Raw genomic sequence first — 18,993 nt, forward strand, 5'->3', positions numbered from 1 at the left:
CTGCTTGCCGAGGTAGGCCTCGCGGTCCCTTCATCTTGAGCAGCACCATGGAGCTGACCTCCTCGGGGGAGAAGGTCTTCTCCTCACCCTTGAAGGTCACCTGCACGAGCGGCTTGTCGTCGCCCTTGCTGACCACCTTGAAGGGCCAGTGCTTCATGTCGGTCTGGACGACGGAGTCGCTCAGCTTGCGGCCGATGAGGCGCTTGGCGTCGAAGACGGTGTTGTGGGGGTTCATGGCGACCTGGTTCTTGGCGGCATCACCGATCAGGCGCTCCGTATCGGTGAAGGCGACGTAGGAGGGGGTCGTGCGGTTGCCCTGGTCGTTCGCGATGATCTCCACACGCTCGTTCTGCCACACGCCGACGCAGGAGTAGGTCGTGCCCAGGTCAATGCCAACAGCACCTTCGAAGGTCATGTTTGCCTTGGTGAGGACGGTCAATTAGGTGTGAGATAGTGTTCACGGGAGTGATGTCAGTAGAAAGCGGGAGCTTGCTTATAATAATATACTCGAAAGCGGATAGAATATCGAACTTCTGCCGGGGCGAGTGTGTGTGTGCGTGTGTGTGTGTGTGTGTGTGTGTGTGTGTGCAAAGGGAGAAAGTGGGAGCAGAGGGTGAGCATGGGGTGAGCATGGGTGAGCGTGTCGAACGTGAGTAGTGTGGCTTGCGAAGGCACACACACACGGCGGGCACTTGTGAGCTCACGGGGCCGGCGAATGCAGGCACAGCAGGAAGGAGCTGCCGCCGACGTCCTCGCCACGCTGCGCTAGCTCGCTGACGCGGCCCTTTTGTTGCTGGTTCGACAACTTGACGAGGGCGGGCGGCCCCATATAGTAGTTAAAATAGCGAACAAAGGACGGAGAGAAAAAAGGAGGGACGAAACAACAAAAAAAAGAATTGCGAAAAATAAAGTGGGGTGTGAGGGAGGTAATACGGTTGTTAACCTGGTGAGGACACGAACGGCGGGCTGACAAAGTCTCGGTGCGAGGGCCGCGCAGCGCCACCGCCTGGCCTTTCCAGGGGGGTTGAAAAAAAGTGAAAAAGAAAAAGAAAAAAAAGAAAAAGAAACAAGTTAAGCATTTCTAGTAACAAATACTCCGATAAAGACCTGTCATAGAATGGAAGGCAAGGGCTGGCAAGAGGAGCTCGCCGCACGAGGAGGGGTCGTGAGGCAGCCGGCGACTCCACCACCCGCGGCGCTGCCTTTGTGCGGAACAGGGAAAGTGAAAAGCCCGGCACACACGATGAAGCCAGGCAGGCGTTGCCGCCCTCTCTCTCTCACACTCTCTCTCCTGCGGCTGCGTCAAGTACCGCGGGCCGTAGGTTCAAGACCTCGGCCGCCGCTAGCGCTTCCGGGGTTAGTCGACCTCCCTCGACCTTGGGGCCCGCGGACGCGCCGGCGCCGGCGTCGGGGGCGCCACCGCCCATGCCACCCATGCCGCTCATGTCGGGCATACCGCCGGGCATGCCACCGGCAGCACCGCCGCCCATGCTCTGGTACATCTTGGTCATGATGGGGCTGCACTTGCCCTCCAGCTCCTTCTGGCGGTCCTCGTACTCCTCCTTGGAGGCCTCCTGGTTGCTGGACAGCCAGCTGAGGGACTCCTCGATGGCGGCGTTGAGCGTGGACTTGTCGGCGTCGTCGAGCTTGCCGGCAACGTTGGGGTCGTTGATCGTGTTCTTCATGGAGTAGGCGTAGTTCTCCAGGCCGTTCTTCGCCTCAACGCGGTCACGCTGGTTCTTGTCCTCCGCCTCGTACTTGGCGGCCTCGTTCACCATGCGCTCGATCTCGGACTTGTTCAGGCGGCCCTTGTCGTTCGTGATGGTGATCTGGCTGCGCTTGCCGGTGCCCTTCTCCTCCGCGGACACGTTCAGAATGCCGTTGGCGTCGAGGTCGAAGGTGACCTCAATCTGAGGCACGCCGCGGGGCGCCGGCGGGATGCCGGACAGGTCGAAGGTGCCGAGCAGGTGACACCTTGGTCATGGCGCGCTCGCCCTCAAAGACCTGGATGTGCACGCCGGGCTGGTTGTCCGCGTACGTCGAGAAGATCTGGCTCTTCTTGGTCGGGATCGTCGTGTTGCGCTTGATCAGGGCGGTCATCACGCCGCCGGCGGTCTCGATACCAAGCGTGAGCGGGGTGACGTCCAGCAGCAGCAGGCCCTCGGTCTGCTTGCTCTTGCCGCCGGTGAGAATGAAGGCCTGCACGGCGGCGCCGTAGGCGACGGCCTCGTCGGGGTTGATGCTCTTGTTCAGCTCCTTGCCGCCGAAGAAGTCGGAGACGAGGGACTGCACCTTGGGGATACGGGTGGAGCCGCCAACCAGCACGACGTCGTGCACGGCACGCTTGTCCATCTTCGCGTCGGTGAGGACCGCTCGACGGGCTGCACGGTGCTGCGGAAGAGGTCGCCGCAGAGCTCCTCGAAGCGGGCACGGGTGATGGTGGACTGGAAGTCGATGTTGTCGAACAGGGAGTCGATCTCAACCGTGGCCTGGGTCGCGGAGGACAGGGTGCGCTTGGCGCGCTCGCAGGCAGTGCGCAGGCGGCGCAGGGCGCGGTGGGCGGAGGTCCTTGCCCTTGTTCTTGCGCTTGAACTCGTCAGAGAAGAAGTTGACCAGGCGGTTGTCGAAGTCCTCGCCGCCAAGGTGGGTGTCGCCGGCGGTCGCCTTCACCTCAAGATGCCGCCGTCGATGGTCAGCAGCGTCACATCGAACGTGCCGCCGCCAAGGTCGAAGATGAGCACGTTGCGCTCTTGCCGTCGTCGCCCTTGTCGAGGCCGTACGCGATGGCGGCGGCGGTGGGCTCGTTGATGATGCGCAGCACCTCAAGACCGGCGATCGTGCCGGCGTCCTTGGTGGCCTGGCGCTGGGAGTCGTTGAAGTAGGCGGGCACCGTCACGACGGCCTTCTTCACCTGCTTGCCGAGGTAGGCCTCAGCGGTCTCCTTCATCTTGAGCAGCACCATGGAGCTGACCTCCTCGGGGAGAAGGTCTTCTCCTCACCCTTGAAGGTCACCTGCACGAGCGGCTTGTCGTCGCCCTTGCTGACCACCTTGAAGGGCCAGTGCTTCATGTCGGTCTGGACGACGGAGTCGCTCAGCTTGCGGCCGATGAGGCGCTTGGCGTCGAAGACGGTGTTGTGGGGGTTCATGGCGACCTGGTTCTTGGCGGCATCACCGATCAGGCGCTCCGTATCGGTGAAGGCGACGTAGGAGGGGGTCGTGCGGTTGCCCTGGTCGTTCGCGATGATCTCCACACGCTCGTTCTGCCACACGCCGACGCAGGAGTAGGTCGTGCCCAGGTCAATGCCAACAGCACCTTCGAAGGTCATGTTTGCCTTGGTGAGGACGGTCAATTAGGTGTGAGATAGTGTTCACGGGAGTGATGTCAGTAGAAAGCGGGAGCTTGCAAATAATAATATATACTCGAAAGTGGTTAGAATATCGAACTTCTGCCGGGGCGAGTGTGTGTGCGTGTGTGTGTGTGTGTGTGTGTGTGTGTGTGCAAAGGGAGAAAGTGGGAGCAGAGGGTGAGCAGCATGGGTGAGCGTGTCGAACGTGAGGTAGTGTGGCTTGCGAAGGCACACACACACACACACGGCGGGCACTTGTGAGTCACGGGGCCGGCGAATGCAGGCACAGCAGGAAGTAGCTGCCGCCGACGTCCTCGCCACGCTGCGCTAGCTCGCTGACGCGGCCCTTTCGTTGCTGGTTCGACAACTTGACGAGGGCGGGCGGCCCCATATAGTAGTTAAAATAGCGAACAAAGGACGAGAGGAAAGAAGGACGAAACAAAAAAAAAGAATTGCGAAAAGTAAAGTGGGGTGTGAGGAGAGGTAATACGGTTGTTAACCTGGTGAGGACACGAACGGCGGGCTGACAAAGTCGGCGCTCGGTGCGAGGGCCGCGCCAGCGCCACCGCCTGGCCTTCCCAGGGGGTTGAAAAAAGTGAAAAAGAAAAAGAAAAAGAAAAAAAAGAAGAAACAAGTTAAGCATTTCTAGTAACAAATACTCCGATAAAGACCTGTCATAGAATGGAAGGCAAGGGCTGGCAAGCGGAGCTCGCCGCACGAGGAGGGGTCGTGAGGCAGCCCGGCGACTCCACCGCCGCGGCGCTGCCTTTGTGCGGAACATGGAAAGTGAAAAGCCCGGCACACACGATGAAGCCAGGCAGGCGTTGCCGCCCTCACGTTCCACACACAGGCCCTCTCCTGCGGCTGCGTCAAGTACCGCGGGCCGTAGGTCGCGCAAGACCTCGGCCGCCGCTGGCGCTTCGGGGTTAGTCGACCTCCTCGACCTTGGGGCCCGCGGACGCGCCGGCGCCGGCGTCGGGGGCGCCACCGCCCATGCCGCCCATGTCATGTCGGGCATGCCGCCGGGCATACCACCGGCAGCACCGCCGCCCATGCTCTGGTACATCTTGGTCATGATGGGGCTGCACTTGCCCTCCAGCTCCTTCTGGCGGTCCTCGTACTCCTCCTTGGAGGCCTCCTGGTTGCTGGACAGCCAGCTGAGGGACTCCTCGATGGCGGCGTTGAGCGTGGACTTGTCGGCGTCGTCGAGCTTGCCGGCGACGTTGGGGTCGTTGATCGTGTTCTTCATGGAGTAGGCGTAGTTCTCCAGGCCGTTCTTCGCCTCAACGCGCTCACGCTGGTTCTTGTCCTCCGCCTCGTACTTGGCGGGCCTCGTTCACCATGCGCTCGATCTCGGACTTGTTCAGGCGGCCCTTGTCGTTCGTGATGGTGATCTGGCTGCGCTTGCCGGTGCCCTTCTCCTCCGCGGACACGTTCAGAATGCCGTTGGCGTCGAGGTCGAAGGTGACCTCAATCTGAGGCACGCCGCGGGCGCGCCGGCGGGATGCCGGACAGGTCGAAGGTGCCGAGCAGGTGGCAGTCCTTGGTCATGGCGCGCTCGCCCTCAAAGACCTGGATGTGCACGCCGGGCTGGTTGTCCGCGTACGTCGAGAAGATCTGGCTCTTCTTGGTCGGGATCGTCGTGTTGCGCTTGATCAGGGCGGTCATCACGCCGCCGGCGGTCTCGATACCAAGCGTGAGCGGGGTGACGTCGAGCAGCAGCAGGCCCTCGGTCTGCTTGCTCTTGCCGCCGGTGAGAATGAAGGCCTGCACGGCGGCGCCGTAGGCGACGGCCTCGTCGGGGTTGATGCTCTTGTTCAGCTCCTTGCCGCCGAAGAAGTCGGAGACGAGGGACTGCACCTTGGGGATACGGGTGGAGCCGCCAACCAGCACGACGTCGTGCACGGCACGCTTGTCCATCTTCGCGTCGGTGAGGACGCGCTCGACAGGCTGCACGGTGCTGCGGAAGAGGTCGCCGCAGAGCTCCTCGAAGCGGGCACGGGTGATGGTGGACTGGAAGTCGATGTTGTCGAACAGGGAGTCGATCTCAACCGTGGCCTGGGTCGCGGAGGACAGGGTGCGCTTGGCGCGCTCGCAGGCGGTGCGCAGGCGGCGCAGGGCGCGGTGGCTGGAGCTGAGGTCCTTGCCCTTGTTCTTGCGCTTGAACTCGTCAGAGAAGAAGTTGACCAGGCGGTTGTCGAAGTCCTCGCCGCCAAGGTGGGTGTCGCCGGCGGTCGCCTTCACCTCAAAGATGCCGCCGTCGATGGTCAGCAGCGTCACATCGAACGTGCCGCCGCCAAGGTCGAAGATGAGCACGTTGCGCTCCTTGCCGTCGTCGCCCTTGTCGAGGCCGTACGCGATGGCGGCGGCGGTGGGCTCGTTGATGATGCGCAGCACCTCAAGACCGGCGATCGTGCCGGCGTCCTTGGTGGCCTGGCGCTGGGAGTCGTTGAAGTAGGCGGGCACCGTCACGACGGCCTTCTTCACCTGCTTGCCGAGGTAGGCCTCGGCCGTCTCCTTCATCTTGAGCAGCACCATGGAGCTGACCTCCTCGGGGGAGAAGGTCTTCTCCTCACCCTTGAAGGTCACCTGCACGAGCGGCTTGTCGTCGCCCTTGCTGACCACCTTGAAGGGCCAGTGCTTCATGTCGGTCTGGACGACGGAGTCGCTCAGCTTGCGGCCGATGAGGCGCTTGGCGTCGAAGACGGTGTTGTGGGGGTTCATGGCGACCTGGTTCTTGGCGGCATCACCGATCAGGCGCTCCGTATCGGTGAAGGCGACGTAGGAGGGGGTCGTGCGGTTGCCCTGGTCGTTCGCGATGATCTCCACACGCTCGTTCTGCCACACGCCGACGCAGGAGTAGGTCGTGCCCAGGTCAATGCCAACAGCACCTTCGAAGGTCATGTTTGCCTTGGTGAGGAAAGTCAATTAGGTGTGAGATAGTGTTCACGGGAGTGATGTCAGTAGAAAGCGGGAGCTTGCAAATAATAATATATACTCGAAAGCGGTTAGAATGTCGAACTTCTGCCGGGGCGAGTGATGTGCGTGCGTGTGTGTGTGTGTATGTGTGTGTGTGTGTGTGTGTGCAAAGGGAGAAAGTGGGAGCAGAGGGTGAGGGGTGAGCATGGGTGAGCGTGTCGAACGTGAGGTAGTGTGGCTTGCGAAGGCACACACACACACACGGCGGGCACTTGTGAGCTCACGGGGCCGGCGAATGCAGGCACAGCAGGAAGAGCTGCCGCCGACGTCCTCGCCACGCTGCGCTAGCTCGCTGACGCGGCCCTTTTGTTGCTGGTTCGACAACTTGACGAGGGCGGGCGGCCCCATATAGTAGTTAAAATAGCGAACAAAGAGAGAGAAAAAGAAGGGACGAAACAAAAAAAAAATTTTTGCGAAAATAAAGTGGGGGTGAGGGAGGTAATACGGTTGTTAACCTGGTGAGGACACGAACGGCGGGCTGACAAAGTCGGCGCTCGGTGCGAGGGCCGCAACAGCGCCACCGCCTGGCCTTTCCAGGGGGGTTGAAAATAGTGAAAAAAAAAAAGAAAAAGAAAAAAGAAAAAAAGAAAAGAAACAAGTTAAGCATTTCTAGTAACAAATACTCCGATAAAGACCTGTCATAGAGTGGAAGGCAAGGGCTGGCAAGCGGAGCTCGCCGCACGAGGAGGGGTCGTGAGGCAGCCCGGCGACTCCACCGCCGCGGCGCTGCCTTTGTGCGGAACATGGAAAGTGAAAAGCCCGGCACACACGATGGAGCCAGGCAGGCGTTGCCGCCCTCACGTTCCACACAAGGCCCTCTCCTGCGGCTGCGTCAAGTACCGCGGGCCGTAGGTCGCGCAAGACCTCGGCCGCCGCTGGCGCTTCGGGGTTAGTCGACCTCCTCGACCTTGGGGCCCGCGGACGCGCCGGCGCCGGCGTCGGGGGCGCCACCGCCCATGCCACCCATGCCGCTCATGTCGGGCATACCGCCGGGCATGCCACCGGCAGCACCGCCGCCCATGCTCTGGTACATCTTGGTCATGATGGGGCTGCACTTGCCCTCCAGCTCCTTCTGGCGGTCCTCGTACTCCTCCTTGGAGGCCTCCTGGTTGCTGGACAGCCAGCTGAGGGACTCCTCGATGGCGGCGTTGAGCGTGGACTTGTCGGCGTCGTCGAGCTTGCCGGCAACGTTGGGGTCGTTGATCGTGTTCTTCATGGAGTAGGCGTAGTTCTCCAGGCCGTTCTTCGCCTCAACGCGGTCACGCTGGTTCTTGTCCTCCGCCTCGTACTTGGCGGCCTCGTTCACCATGCGCTCGATCTCGGACTTGTTCAGGCGGCCCTTGTCGTTCGTGATGGTGATCTGGCTGCGCTTGCCGGTGCCCTTCTCCTCCGCGGACACGTTCAGAATGCCGTTGGCGTCGAGGTCGAAGGTGACCTCAATCTGAGGCACGCCGCGGGGCGCCGGCGGGATGCCGGACAGGTCGAAGGTGCCGAGCAGGTGGCAGTCCTTGGTCATGGCGCGCTCGCCCTCAAAGACCTGGATGTGCACGCCGGGCTGGTTGTCCGCGTACGTCGAGAAGATCTGGCTCTTCTTGGTCGGGATCGTCGTGTTGCGCTTGATCAGGGCGGTCATCACGCCGCCGGCGGTCTCGATACCAAGCGTGAGCGGGTGACGTCCAGCAGCAGCAGGCCCTCGGTCTGCTTGCTCTTGCCGCCGGTGAGAATGAAGGCCTGCACGGCGGCGCCGTAGGCGACGGCCTCGTCGGGGTTGATGCTCTTGTTCAGCTCCTTGCCGCCGAAGAAGTCGGAGACGAGGGACTGCACCTTGGGGATACGGGTGGAGCCGCCAACCAGCACGACGTCGTGCACGGCACGCTTGTCCATCTTCGCGTCGGTGAGGACGCGCTCGACGGGCTGCACGGTGCTGCGGAAGAGGTCGCCGCAGAGCTCCTCGAAGCGGGCACGGGTGATGGTGGACTGGAAGTCGATGTTGTCGAACAGGGAGTCGATCTCAACCGTGGCCTGGGTCGCGGAGGACAGGGTGCGCTTGGCGCGCTCGCAGGCAGTGCGCAGGCGGCGCAGGGCGCGGTGGCTGGAGCTGAGGTCCTTGCCCTTGTTCTTGCGCTTGAACTCGTCAGAGAAGAAGTTGACCAGGCGGTTGTCGAAGTCCTCGCCGCCAAGGTGGGTGTCGCCGGCGGTCGCCTTCACCTCAAAGATGCCGCCGTCGATGGTCAGCAGCGTCACATCGAACGTGCCGCCGCCAAGGTCGAAGATGAGCACGTTGCGCTCCTTGCCGTCGTCGCCCTTGTCGAGGCCGTACGCGATGGCGGCGGCGGTGGGCTCGTTGATGATGCGCAGCACCTCAAGACCGGCGATCGTGCCGGCGTCCTTGGTGGCCTGGCGCTGGGAGTCGTTGAAGTAGGCAGGCACCGTCACGACGGCCTTCTTCACCTGCTTGCCGAGGTAGGCCTCGGCCGTCTCCTTCATCTTGAGCAGCACCATGGAGCTGACCTCCTCGGGGAGAAGGTCTTCTCCTCACCCTTGAAGGTCACCTGCACGAGCGGCTTGTCGTCGCCCTTGCTGACCACCTTGAAGGGCCAGTGCTTCATGTCGGTCTGGACGACGGAGTCGCTCAGCTTGCGGCCGATGAGGCGCTTGGCGTCGAAGACGGTGTTGTGGGGGTTCATGGCGACCTGGTTCTTGGCGGCATCACCGATCAGGCGCTCCGTATCGGTGAAGGCGACGTAGGAGGGGGTCGTGCGGTTGCCCTGGTCGTTCGCGATGATCTCCACACGCTCGTTCTGCCACACGCCGACGCAGGAGTAGGTCGTGCCCAGGTCAATGCCAACAGCACCTTCGAAGGTCATGTTTGCCTTGGTGAGGACGGTCAATTAGGTGTGAGATAGTGTTCACGGGAGTGATGTCAGTAGAAAGCAGGAGCTTGCAAATAATAATATATACTCGAAAGCGGATAGAATATCGAACTTCTGCCGGGGCGAGTGGTGTGCGTGTGTGTGTGTGTATGTGTGTGTGTGTGTGTGTGCAAAGGGAGAAAGTGGGAGCAGAGGGTGAGCATGGGTGAGCATGGGTGAGCGTGTCGAACGTGAGGTAGTGTGGCTTGCGAAGGCACACACACACACACGGCGGGCACTTGTGAGCTCACGGGGCCGGCGAATGCAGGCACAGCAGGAAGGAGCTGCCGCCGACGTCCTCGCCACGCTGCGCTAGCTCGCTGACGCGGCCCTTTCGTTGCTGGTTCGACAACTTGACGAGGGCGGGCGGCCCCATATAGTAGTTAAAATAGCGAACAAAGGACGAGAGAAAAAGGAGGGACGAAACAAAAAAAAAAAGAATTGCGAAAATAAAGTGGGGTGTGAGGGAGGTAATACGGTTGTTAACCTGGTGAGGACACGAACGGCGGGCTGACAAAGTCGGCGCTCGGTGCGAGGGCCGCGCCAGCGCCACCGCCTGGCCTTCCCAGGGGGGTTGAAAATAGTGAAAAAAAAAAGAAAAAGAAAAAGAAAAAAAGAAAAGAAACAAGTTAAGCATTTCTAGTAACAAATACTCCGATAAAGACCTGTCATAGAGTGCAAGGCAAGGGCTGGCAAGCGGAGCTCGCCGCACGAGGAGGGGTCGTGAGGCAGCCCGGCGACTCCACCGCCGCGGCGCTGCCTTTGTGCGGAACATGGAAAGTGAAAAGCCCGGCACACACGATGGAGCCAGGCAGGCGTTGCCGCCCTCACGTTCCACACAGGGCCCTCTCCTGCGGCTGCGTCAAGTACCGCGGGCCGTAGGTCGCGCAAGACCTCGGCCGCCGCTGGCGCTTCGGGGTTAGTCGACCTCCTCGACCTTGGGGCCCGCGGACGCGCCGGCGCCGGCGTCGGGGGCGCCACCGCCCATGCCGCCCATGTCGGGCATGCCGCCGGGCATGCCACCGGCAGCACCGCCGCCCATGCTCTGGTACATCTTGGTCATGATGGGGCTGCACTTGCCCTCCAGCTCCTTCTGGCGGTCCTCGTACTCCTCCTTGGAGGCCTCCTGGTTGCTGGACAGCCAGCTGAGGGACTCCTCGATGGCGGCGTTGAGCGTGGACTTGTCGGCGTCGTCGAGCTTGCCGGCAACGTTGGGGTCGTTGATCGTGTTCTTCATGGAGTAGGCGTAGTTCTCCAGACCGTTCTTCGCCTCAACGCGGTCACGCTGGTTCTTGTCCTCCGCCTCGTACTTGGCGGCCTCGTTCACCATGCGCTCGATCTCGGACTTGTTCAGGCGGCCCTTGTCGTTCGTGATGGTGATCTGGCTGCGCTTGCCGGTGCCCTTCTCCTCCGCGGACACGTTCAGAATGCCGTTGGCGTCGAGGTCGAAGGTGACCTCAATCTGAGGCACGCCGCGGGGCGCCGGCGGGATGCCGGACAGGTCGAAGGTGCCGAGCAGGTGGCAGTCCTTGGTCATGGCGCGCTCGCCCTCAAAGACCTGGATGTGCACGCCGGGCTGGTTGTCCGCGTACGTCGAGAAGATCTGGCTCTTCTTGGTCGGGATCGTCGTGTTGCGCTTGATCAGGGCGGTCATCACGCCGCCGGCGGTCTCGATACCAAGCGTGAGCGGGGTGACGTCCAGCAGCAGCAGGCCCTCGGTCTGCTTGCTCTTGCCGCCGGTGAGAATGAAGGCCTGCACGGCGGCGCCGTAGGCGACGGCCTCGTCGGGGTTGATGCTCTTGTTCAGCTCCTTGCCGCCGAAGAAGTCGGAGACGAGGGACTGCACCTTGGGGATACGGGTGGAGCCGCCAACCAGCACGACGTCGTGCACGGCACGCTTGTCCATCTTCGCGTCGGTGAGGACGCGCTCGACGGGCTGCACGGTGCTGCGGAAGAGGTCGCCGCAGAGCTCCTCGAAGCGGGCACGGGTGATGGTGGACTGGAAGTCGATGTTGTCGAACAGGGAGTCGATCTCAACCGTGGCCTGGGTCGCGGAGGACAGGGTGCGCTTGGCGCGCTCGCAGGCAGTGCGCAGGCGGCGCAGGGCGCGGTGGCTGGAGCTGAGGTCCTTGCCCTTGTTCTTGCGCTTGAACTCGTCAGAGAAGAAGTTGACCAGGCGGTTGTCGAAGTCCTCGCCGCCAAGGTGGGTGTCGCCGGCGGTCGCCTTCACCTCAAAGATGCCGCCGTCGATGGTCAGCAGCGTCACATCGAACGTGCCGCCGCCAAGGTCGAAGATGAGCACGTTGCGCTCCTTGCCGTCGTCGCCCTTGTCGAGGCCGTACGCGATGGCGGCGGCGGTGGGCTCGTTGATGATGCGCAGCACCTCAAGACCGGCGATCGTGCCGGCGTCCTTGGTGGCCTGGCGCTGGGAGTCGTTGAAGTAGGCGGGCACCGTCACGACGGCCTTCTTCACCTGCTTGCCGAGGTAGGCCTCAGCGGTCTCCTTCATCTTGAGCAGCACCATGGAGCTGACCTCCTCGGGGAGAAGGTCTTCTCCTCACCCTTGAAGGTCACCTGCACGAGCGGCTTGTCGTCGCCCTTGCTGACCACCTTGAAGGGCCAGTGCTTCATGTCGGTCTGGACGACGGAGTCGCTCAGCTTGCGGCCGATGAGGCGCTTGGCGTCGAAGACGGTGTTGTGGGGTTCATGGCGACCTGGTTCTTGGCGGCATCACCGATCAGGCGCTCCGTATCGGTGAAGGCGACGTAGGAGGGGTCGTGCGGTTGCCCTGGTCGTTCGCGATGATCTCCACACGCTCGTTCTGCCACACGCCGACGCAGGAGTAGGTCGTGCCCAGGTCAATGCCAACAGCACCTTCGAAGGTCATGTTTGCCTTGGTGAGGACGGTCAATTAGGTGTGAGATAGTGTTCACGGGAGTGATGTCAGTAGAAAGCGGAGCTTGCTTATAATATATACTCGAAAGCGGATAGAATATCGAACTTCTGCCGGGGCGAGTGATGTGCGTGCGTGTGTGTGTGTGTGTGTGTGTGTGTGTGCAAAGGGAGAAAGTGGGAGCAGAGGGTGAGCATGGGTGAGCATGGGTGAGCGTGTCGAACGTGAGGTAGTGTGGCTTGCGAAGGCACACACACACGGCGGGCACTTGTGAGCTCACGGGGCCGGCGAATGCAGGCACAGCAGGAAGGAGCTGCCGCCGACGTCCTCGCCACGCTGCGCTAGCTCGCTGACGCGGCCCTTTCGTTGCTGGTTCGACAACTTGACGAGGGCGGGCGGCCCCATATAGTAGTTAAAATAGCGAACAAAGGACGAGAGAAAAAGGAGGGACGAAACAAAAAAAAAAAGAATTGCGAAAATAAAGTGGGGTGTGAGGGAGGTAATACGGTTGTTAACCTGGTGAGGACACGAACGGCGGGCTGACAAAGTCGGCGCTCGGTGCGAGGGCCGCGCCAGCGCCACCGCCTGGCCTTCCCAGGGGGTTGAAAAAAGTGAAAAAAAAAAGTGAAAAAGAAAAGAAAAAACAAGTTAAGCATTTCTAGTAACAAATACTCCGATAAAGACCTGTCATAGAATGGAAGGCAAGGGCTGGCAAGCGGAGCTCGCCGCACGAGGAGGGGTCGTGAGGCAGCCCGGCGACTCCACCGCCGCGGCGCTGCCTTTGTGCGGAACATGGAAAGTGAAAAGCCCGGCACACACGATGGAGCCAGGCAGGCGTTGCCGCCCTCACGTTCCACACAAGGCCCTCTCCTGCGGCTGCGTCAAGTACCGCGGGCCGTAGGTCGCGCAAGTCCTCGGCCGCCGCTGGCGCTTCGGGGTTAGTCGACCTCCTCGACCTTGGGGCCCGCGGACGCGCCGGCGCCGGCGTCGGGGGCGCCACCGCCCATGCCACCCATGCCGCCCATGTCGGGCATACCGCCGGGCATACCACCGGCAGCACCGCCGCCCATGCTCTGGTACATCTTGGTCATGATGGGGCTGCACTTGCCCTCCAGCTCCTTCTGGCGGTCCTCGTACTCCTCCTTGGAGGCCTCCTGGTTGCTGGACAGCCAGCTGAGGGACTCCTCGATGGCGGCGTTGAGCGTGGACTTGTCGGCGTCGTCGAGCTTGCCGGCAACGTTGGGGTCGTTGATCGTGTTCTTCATGGGTAGGCGTAGTTCTCCAGACCGTTCTTCGCCTCAACGCGCTCACGCTGGTTCTTGTCCTCCGCCTCGTACTTGGCGGCCTCGTTCACCATGCGCTCGATCTCGGACTTGTTCAGGCGGCCCTTGTCGTTCGTGATGGTGATCTGGCTGCCTTGCCGGTGCCCTTCTCCTCCGCGGACACGTTCAGAATGCCGTTGGCGTCGAGGTCGAAGGTGACCTCAATCTGAGGCACGCCGCGGGGCGCCGGCGGGATGCCGGACAGGTCGAAGGTGCCGAGCAGGTGGCAGTCCTTGGTCATGGCGCGCTCGCCCTCAAAGACCTGGATGTGCACGCCGGGCTGGTTGTCCGCGTACGTCGAGAAGATCTGGCTCTTCTTGGTCGGGATCGTCGTGTTGCGCTTGATTAGGGCGGTCATCGCCGCGGCGGTCTCGATACCAAGCGTGAGCGGGGTGACGTCCAGCAGCAGCAGGCCCTCGGTCTGCTTGCTCTTGCCGCCGGTGAGAATGAAGGCCTGCACGGCGGCGCCGTAGGCGACGGCCTCGTCGGGGTTGATGCTCTTGTTCAGCTCCTTGCCGCCGAAGAAGTCGGAGACGAGGGACTGCACCTTGGGGATACGGGTGGAGCCGCCAACCAGCACGACGTCGTGCACGGCACGCTTGTCCATCTTCGCGTCGGTGAGGACGCGCTCGACGAGCTGCACGGTGCTGCGGAAGAGGTCGCCGCAGAGCTCCTCGAAGCGGGCACGGGTGATGGTGGACTGGAAGTCGATGTTGTCGAACAGGGAGTCGATCTCAACCGTGGCCTGGGTCGCGGAGGACAGGGTGCGCTTGGCGCGCTTGCAGCAGTGCGCAGGCGGCGCAGGGCGCGGTGGCTGGAGCTGAGGTCCTTGCCCTTGTTCTTGCGCTTGAACTCGTCGAAGAAGTTGACCAGGCGGTTGTCGAAGTCCTCGCCGCCAAGGTGGGTGTCGCCGGCGGTCGCCTTCACCTCAAAGATGCCGCCGTCGATGGTCAGCAGCGTCACATCGAACGTGCCGCCGCCAAGGTCGAAGATGAGCACGTTGCGCTCCTTGCCGTCGTCGCCCTTGTCGAGGCCGTACGCGATGGCGGCGGCGGTGGGCTCGTTGATGATGCGCAGCACCTCAAGACCGGCGATCGTGCCGGCGTCCTTGGTGGCCTGGCGCTGGGAGTCGTTGAAGTAGGCAGGCACCGTCACGACGGCCTTCTTCACCTGCTTGCCGAGGTAGGCCTCAGCGGTCTCCTTCATCTTGAGCAGCACCATGGAGCTGACCTCCTCGGGGGAGAAGGTCTTCTCCTCACCCTTGAAGGTCACCTGCACGAGCGGCTTGTCGTCGCCCTTGCTGACCACCTTGAAGGGCCAGTGCTTCATGTCGGTCTGGACGACGGAGTCGCTGCGCTTGCGGCCGATGAGGCGCTTGGCGTCAAAGACGGTGTTGTGGGGGTTCATGGCGACCTGGTTCTTGGCGGCATCACCGATCAGGCGCTCCGTATCGGTGAAGGCGACGTAGGAGGGGGTCGTGCGGTTGCCCTGGTCGTTCGCGATGATCTCCACACGCTCGTTCTGCCACACGCCGACGCAGGAGTAGGTCGTGCCCAGGTCAATGCCAACAGCACCTTCGAAGGTCATGTTTGCCTTGGTGAGGACGGTCAATTAGGTGTGAGATAGTGTTCACGGGAGTGATGTCAGTAGAAAGCGGGAGCTTGCTTATAATATATACTCGAAAGCGGATAGAATATCGAACTTCTGCCGGGGCGAGTGATGTGCGTGCGTGTGTGTGTGTGTGTGTATGTGTGTGTGTGTGTGTGTGCAAAGGGAGAGAAGTGGGAGCAGAGGGTGAGCATGGGTGAGCGTGTCGAACGTGAGGTAGTGTGGCTTGCGAAGGCACACACACACGGCGGGCACTTGTGAGCTCACGGGGCCGGCGAATGCAGGCACAGCAGGAAGGAGCTGCCGCCGACGTCCTCGCCACGCTGCGCTAGCTCGCTGACGCGGCCCTTTCGTTGCTGGTTCGACAACTTGACGAGGGCGGGCGGCCCCATATAGTAGTTAAAATAGCGAACAAAGGACGAGAGAAAAAGGAGGGACGAAACAAAAAAAAAAGAATTGCGAAAATAAAGTGGGGTGTGAGGGAGGTAATACGGTTGTTAACCTGGTGAGGGCACGAACGGCGGGCTGACAAAGTCGGCGCTCGGTGCGAGGGCCGCGCCAGCGCCACCGCCTGGCCTTTCCAGGGGGGTTGAAAAAGTGAAAAAGAAAAAGTGAAAAAGAAAGAAACAAGTTAAGCATTTCTAGTAACAAATACTCCGATAAAGACCTGTCATAGAATGGAAGGCAAGGGCTGGCAAGCGGAGCTCGCCGCACGAGGAGGGGTCGTGAGGCAGCCCGGCGACTCCACCGCCGCGGCGCTGCCTTTGTGCGGAACATGGAAAGTGAAAAGCCCGGCACACACGATGGAGCCAGGCAGGCGTTGCCGCCCTCACGTTCCACACAAGGCCCTCTCCTGCGGCTGCGTCAAGTACCGCGGGCCGTAGGTCGCGCAAGACCTCGGCCGCCGCTGGCGCTTCGGGGTTAGTCGACCTCCTCGACCTTGGGGCCCGCGGACGCGCCGGCGCCGGCGTCGGGGCGCCACCGCCCATGCCACCCATGCCGCTCATGTCGGGCATACCGCCGGGCATACCACCGGCAGCACCGCCGCCCATGCTCTGGTACATCTTGGTCATGATGGGCTGCACTTGCCCTCCAGCTCCTTCTGGCGGTCCTCGTACTCCTCCTTGGAGGCCTCCTGGTTGCTGGACAGCCAGCTGAGGGACTCCTCGATGGCGGCGTTGAGCGTGGACTTGTCGGCGTCGTCGAGCTTGCCGGCAACGTTGGGGTCGTTGATCGTGTTCTTCATGGAGTAGGCGTAGTTCTCCAGGCCGTTCTTCGCCTCAACGCGCTCACGCTGGTTCTTGTCCTCCGCCTCGTACTTGGCGGCCTCGTTCACCATGCGCTCGATCTCGGACTTGTTCAGGCGGCCCTTGTCGTTCGTGATGGTGATCTGGCTGCGCTTGCCGGTGCCCTTCTCCTCCGCGGACACGTTCAGAATGCCGTTGGCGTCGAGGTCGAAGGTGACCTCAATCTGAGGCACGCCGCGGGGCGCCGGCGGGATGCCGGACAGGTCGAAGGTGCCGAGCAGGTGGCAGTCCTTGGTCATGGCGCGCTCGCCCTCAAAGACCTGGATGTGCACGCCGGGCTGGTTGTCCGCGTACGTCGAGAAGATCTGGCTCTTCTTGGTCGGGATCGTCGTGTTGCGCTTGATTAGGGCGGTCATCACGCCGCCGGCGGTCTCGATACCAAGCGTGAGCGGGGTGACGTCCAGCAGCAGCAGGCCCTCGGTCTGCTTGCTCTTGCCGCCGGTGAGAATGAAGGCCTGCACGGCGGCGCCGTAGGCGACGGCCTCGTCGGGTTGATGCTCTTGTTCAGCTCCTTGCCGCCGAAGAAGTCGGAGACGAGGGACTGCACCTTGGGGATACGGGTGGAGCCGCCAACCAGCACGACGTCGTGCACGGCACGCTTGTCCATCTTCGCGTCGGTGAGGACGCGCTCGACGCTGCACGGTGCTGCGGAAGAGGTCGCCGAGAGCTCCTCGAAGCGGGCACGGGTGATGGTGGACTGGAAGTCGATGTTGTCGAACAGGAGTCGATCTCAACCGTGGCCTGGGTCGCGGAGGACAGGGTGCGCTTGGCGCGCTCGCAGGCAGTGCGCAGGCGGCGCAGGGCGCGGTGGCTGGAGCTGAGGTCCTTGCCCTTGTTCTTGCGCTTGAACTCGTCAGAAGAAGTTGACCAGGCGGTTGTCGAAGTCCTCGCCGCCAAGGTGGGTGTCGCCGGCGGTCGCCTTCACCTCAAAGATGCCGCCGTCGATGGTCAGCAGCGTCACATCGAACGTGCCGCCGCCAAGGTCGAAGATGAGCACGTTGCGCTCCTTGCCGTCGTCGCCCTTGTCGAGGCCGTACGCGATGGCGGCGGCGGTGGGCTCGTTGATGATGCGCAGCACCTCAAGACCGGCGATCGTGCCGGCGTCCTTGGTGGCCTGGCGCTGGGAGTCGTTGAAGTAGGCAGGCACCGTCCGACGGCCTTCTTCACCTGCTTGCCGAGGTAGGCCTCAGCGGTCTCCTTCATCTTGAGCAGCACCATGGAGCTGACCTCCTCGGGGGAGAAGGTCTTCTCCTCACCCTTGAAGGTCACCTGCACGAGCGGCTTGTCGTCGCCCTTGCTGACCACCTTGAAGGGCCAGTGCTTCATGTCGGTCTGGACGACGGAGTCGCTCAGCTTGCGGCCGATGAGGCGCTTGGCGTCAAAGACGGTGTTGTGGGGGTTCATGGCGACCTGGTTCTTGGCGGCATCACCGATCAGGCGCTCCGTATCGGTGAAGGCGACGTAGGAGGGTCGTGCGGTTGCCCTGGTCGTTCGCGATGATCTCCACACGCTCGTTCTGCCACACGCCGACGCAGGAGTAGGTCGTACCCAGGTCAATGCCAACAGCACCTTCGAAGGTCATGTTTGCCTTGGTGAGGACGGTCAATTAGGTGTGAGATAGTGTTCACGGGAGTGATGTCAGTAGAAAGCGGGAGCTTGCTTATAATATATACTCGAAAGCGGATAGAATATCGAACTTCTGCCGGGGCGAGTGATGTGCGTGCGTGTGTGTGTGTGTATATGTGTGTGTGTGTGTGTGCAAAGGGAGAAAGTGGGAGCAGAGGGTGAGCATGGGTGAGCGTGTCGAACGTGAGGTAGTGTGGCTTGCGAAGGCACACACACACACGGGCACTTGTGAGCTCACGGGGCCGGCGAATGCAGGCACAGCAGGAAGGAGCTGCCGCCGACGTCCTCGCCACGCTGCGCTAGCTCGCTGACGCGGCCCTTTCGTTGCTGGTTCGACAACTTGACGAGGGCGGGCGGCCCCATATAGTAGTTAAAATAGCGAACAAAGGACGAGAGAAAAAGGAGGGACGAAACAAAAAAAAAGAATTGCGAAAATAAAGTGGGGTGTGAGGGGGTAATACGGTTGTTAACCTGGTGAGGGCACGAACGGCGGGCTGACAAGTCGGCGCTCGGTGCGAGGGCCGCGCCAGCGCCACCGCCTGGCCTTCCCAGGGGGGTTGAAAAAAAGTGAAAAAGAAAAAAGTGAAAAAGAAAAGAAAAACAAGTTAAGCATTTCTAGTAACAAATACTCCGATAAAGACCTGTCATAGAATGGAAGGCAAGGGCTGGCAAGCGGAGCTCGCCGCACGAGGAGGGTCGTTGAGGCAGCCCGGCGACTCCACCGCCGCGGCGCTGCTTTGTGCGGAACATGGAAAGTGAAAAGCCCGGCACACACGATGGAGCCAGGCAGGCGTTGCCGCCCTCACGTTCCACACAAGGCCCTCTCCTGCGGCTGCGTCAAGTACCGCGGGCCGTAGGTCGCGCAAGTCCTCGGCCGCCGCTGGCGCTTCGGGGTTAGTCGACCTCCTCGACCTTGGGGCCCGCGGACGCGCCGGCGCCGGCGTCGGGGGCGCCACCGCCCATGCCCCCATGCCGCATGCGGGGATACCCCGGGGGCC

At 62.0% G+C, this 18,993-nt stretch overlaps 1 protein-coding gene and 6 pseudogenes across 1 annotated transcript; all 7 read right to left on the reverse strand.

Annotated features, from left to right (window-relative positions):
* Window positions 1–3: 3 nt before the first annotated feature.
* Window positions 4–415, reverse strand: LOC126766823 (heat shock 70 kDa protein-like; annotated as a pseudogene).
* An 862-nt stretch (window positions 416–1,277) lies between these two features.
* Window positions 1,278–3,327, reverse strand: LOC126766824 (heat shock 70 kDa protein-like; annotated as a pseudogene).
* Window positions 3,328–4,274: 947 nt separating this feature from the next.
* On the reverse strand, window positions 4,275–6,252 carry LOC126766822 (heat shock 70 kDa protein-like). Its single transcript, XM_050484520.1, is given in 4 exon segments — window positions 4,275–4,357; window positions 4,360–4,672; window positions 4,674–4,841; window positions 4,843–6,252. Coding segments are annotated over 4 exon segments (1,974 nt in total).
* A 964-nt stretch (window positions 6,253–7,216) lies between these two features.
* LOC126766821 (heat shock 70 kDa protein-like) lies at window positions 7,217–9,206 on the reverse strand (annotated as a pseudogene).
* A 952-nt stretch (window positions 9,207–10,158) lies between these two features.
* On the reverse strand, window positions 10,159–12,138 carry LOC126766820 (heat shock 70 kDa protein-like; annotated as a pseudogene).
* Window positions 12,139–13,070: 932 nt separating this feature from the next.
* LOC126766819 (heat shock 70 kDa protein-like) lies at window positions 13,071–15,041 on the reverse strand (annotated as a pseudogene).
* Window positions 15,042–15,983: 942 nt separating this feature from the next.
* On the reverse strand, window positions 15,984–17,951 carry LOC126766818 (heat shock 70 kDa protein-like; annotated as a pseudogene).
* Window positions 17,952–18,993: the final 1,042 nt, after the last annotated feature.

The sequence above is a fragment of the Bactrocera neohumeralis genome, unplaced genomic scaffold (genome assembly GCF_024586455.1).
Source record: "Bactrocera neohumeralis isolate Rockhampton unplaced genomic scaffold, APGP_CSIRO_Bneo_wtdbg2-racon-allhic-juicebox.fasta_v2 ctg2615, whole genome shotgun sequence".
NCBI classification, from domain to species: domain Eukaryota; kingdom Metazoa; phylum Arthropoda; class Insecta; order Diptera; family Tephritidae; genus Bactrocera; species Bactrocera neohumeralis.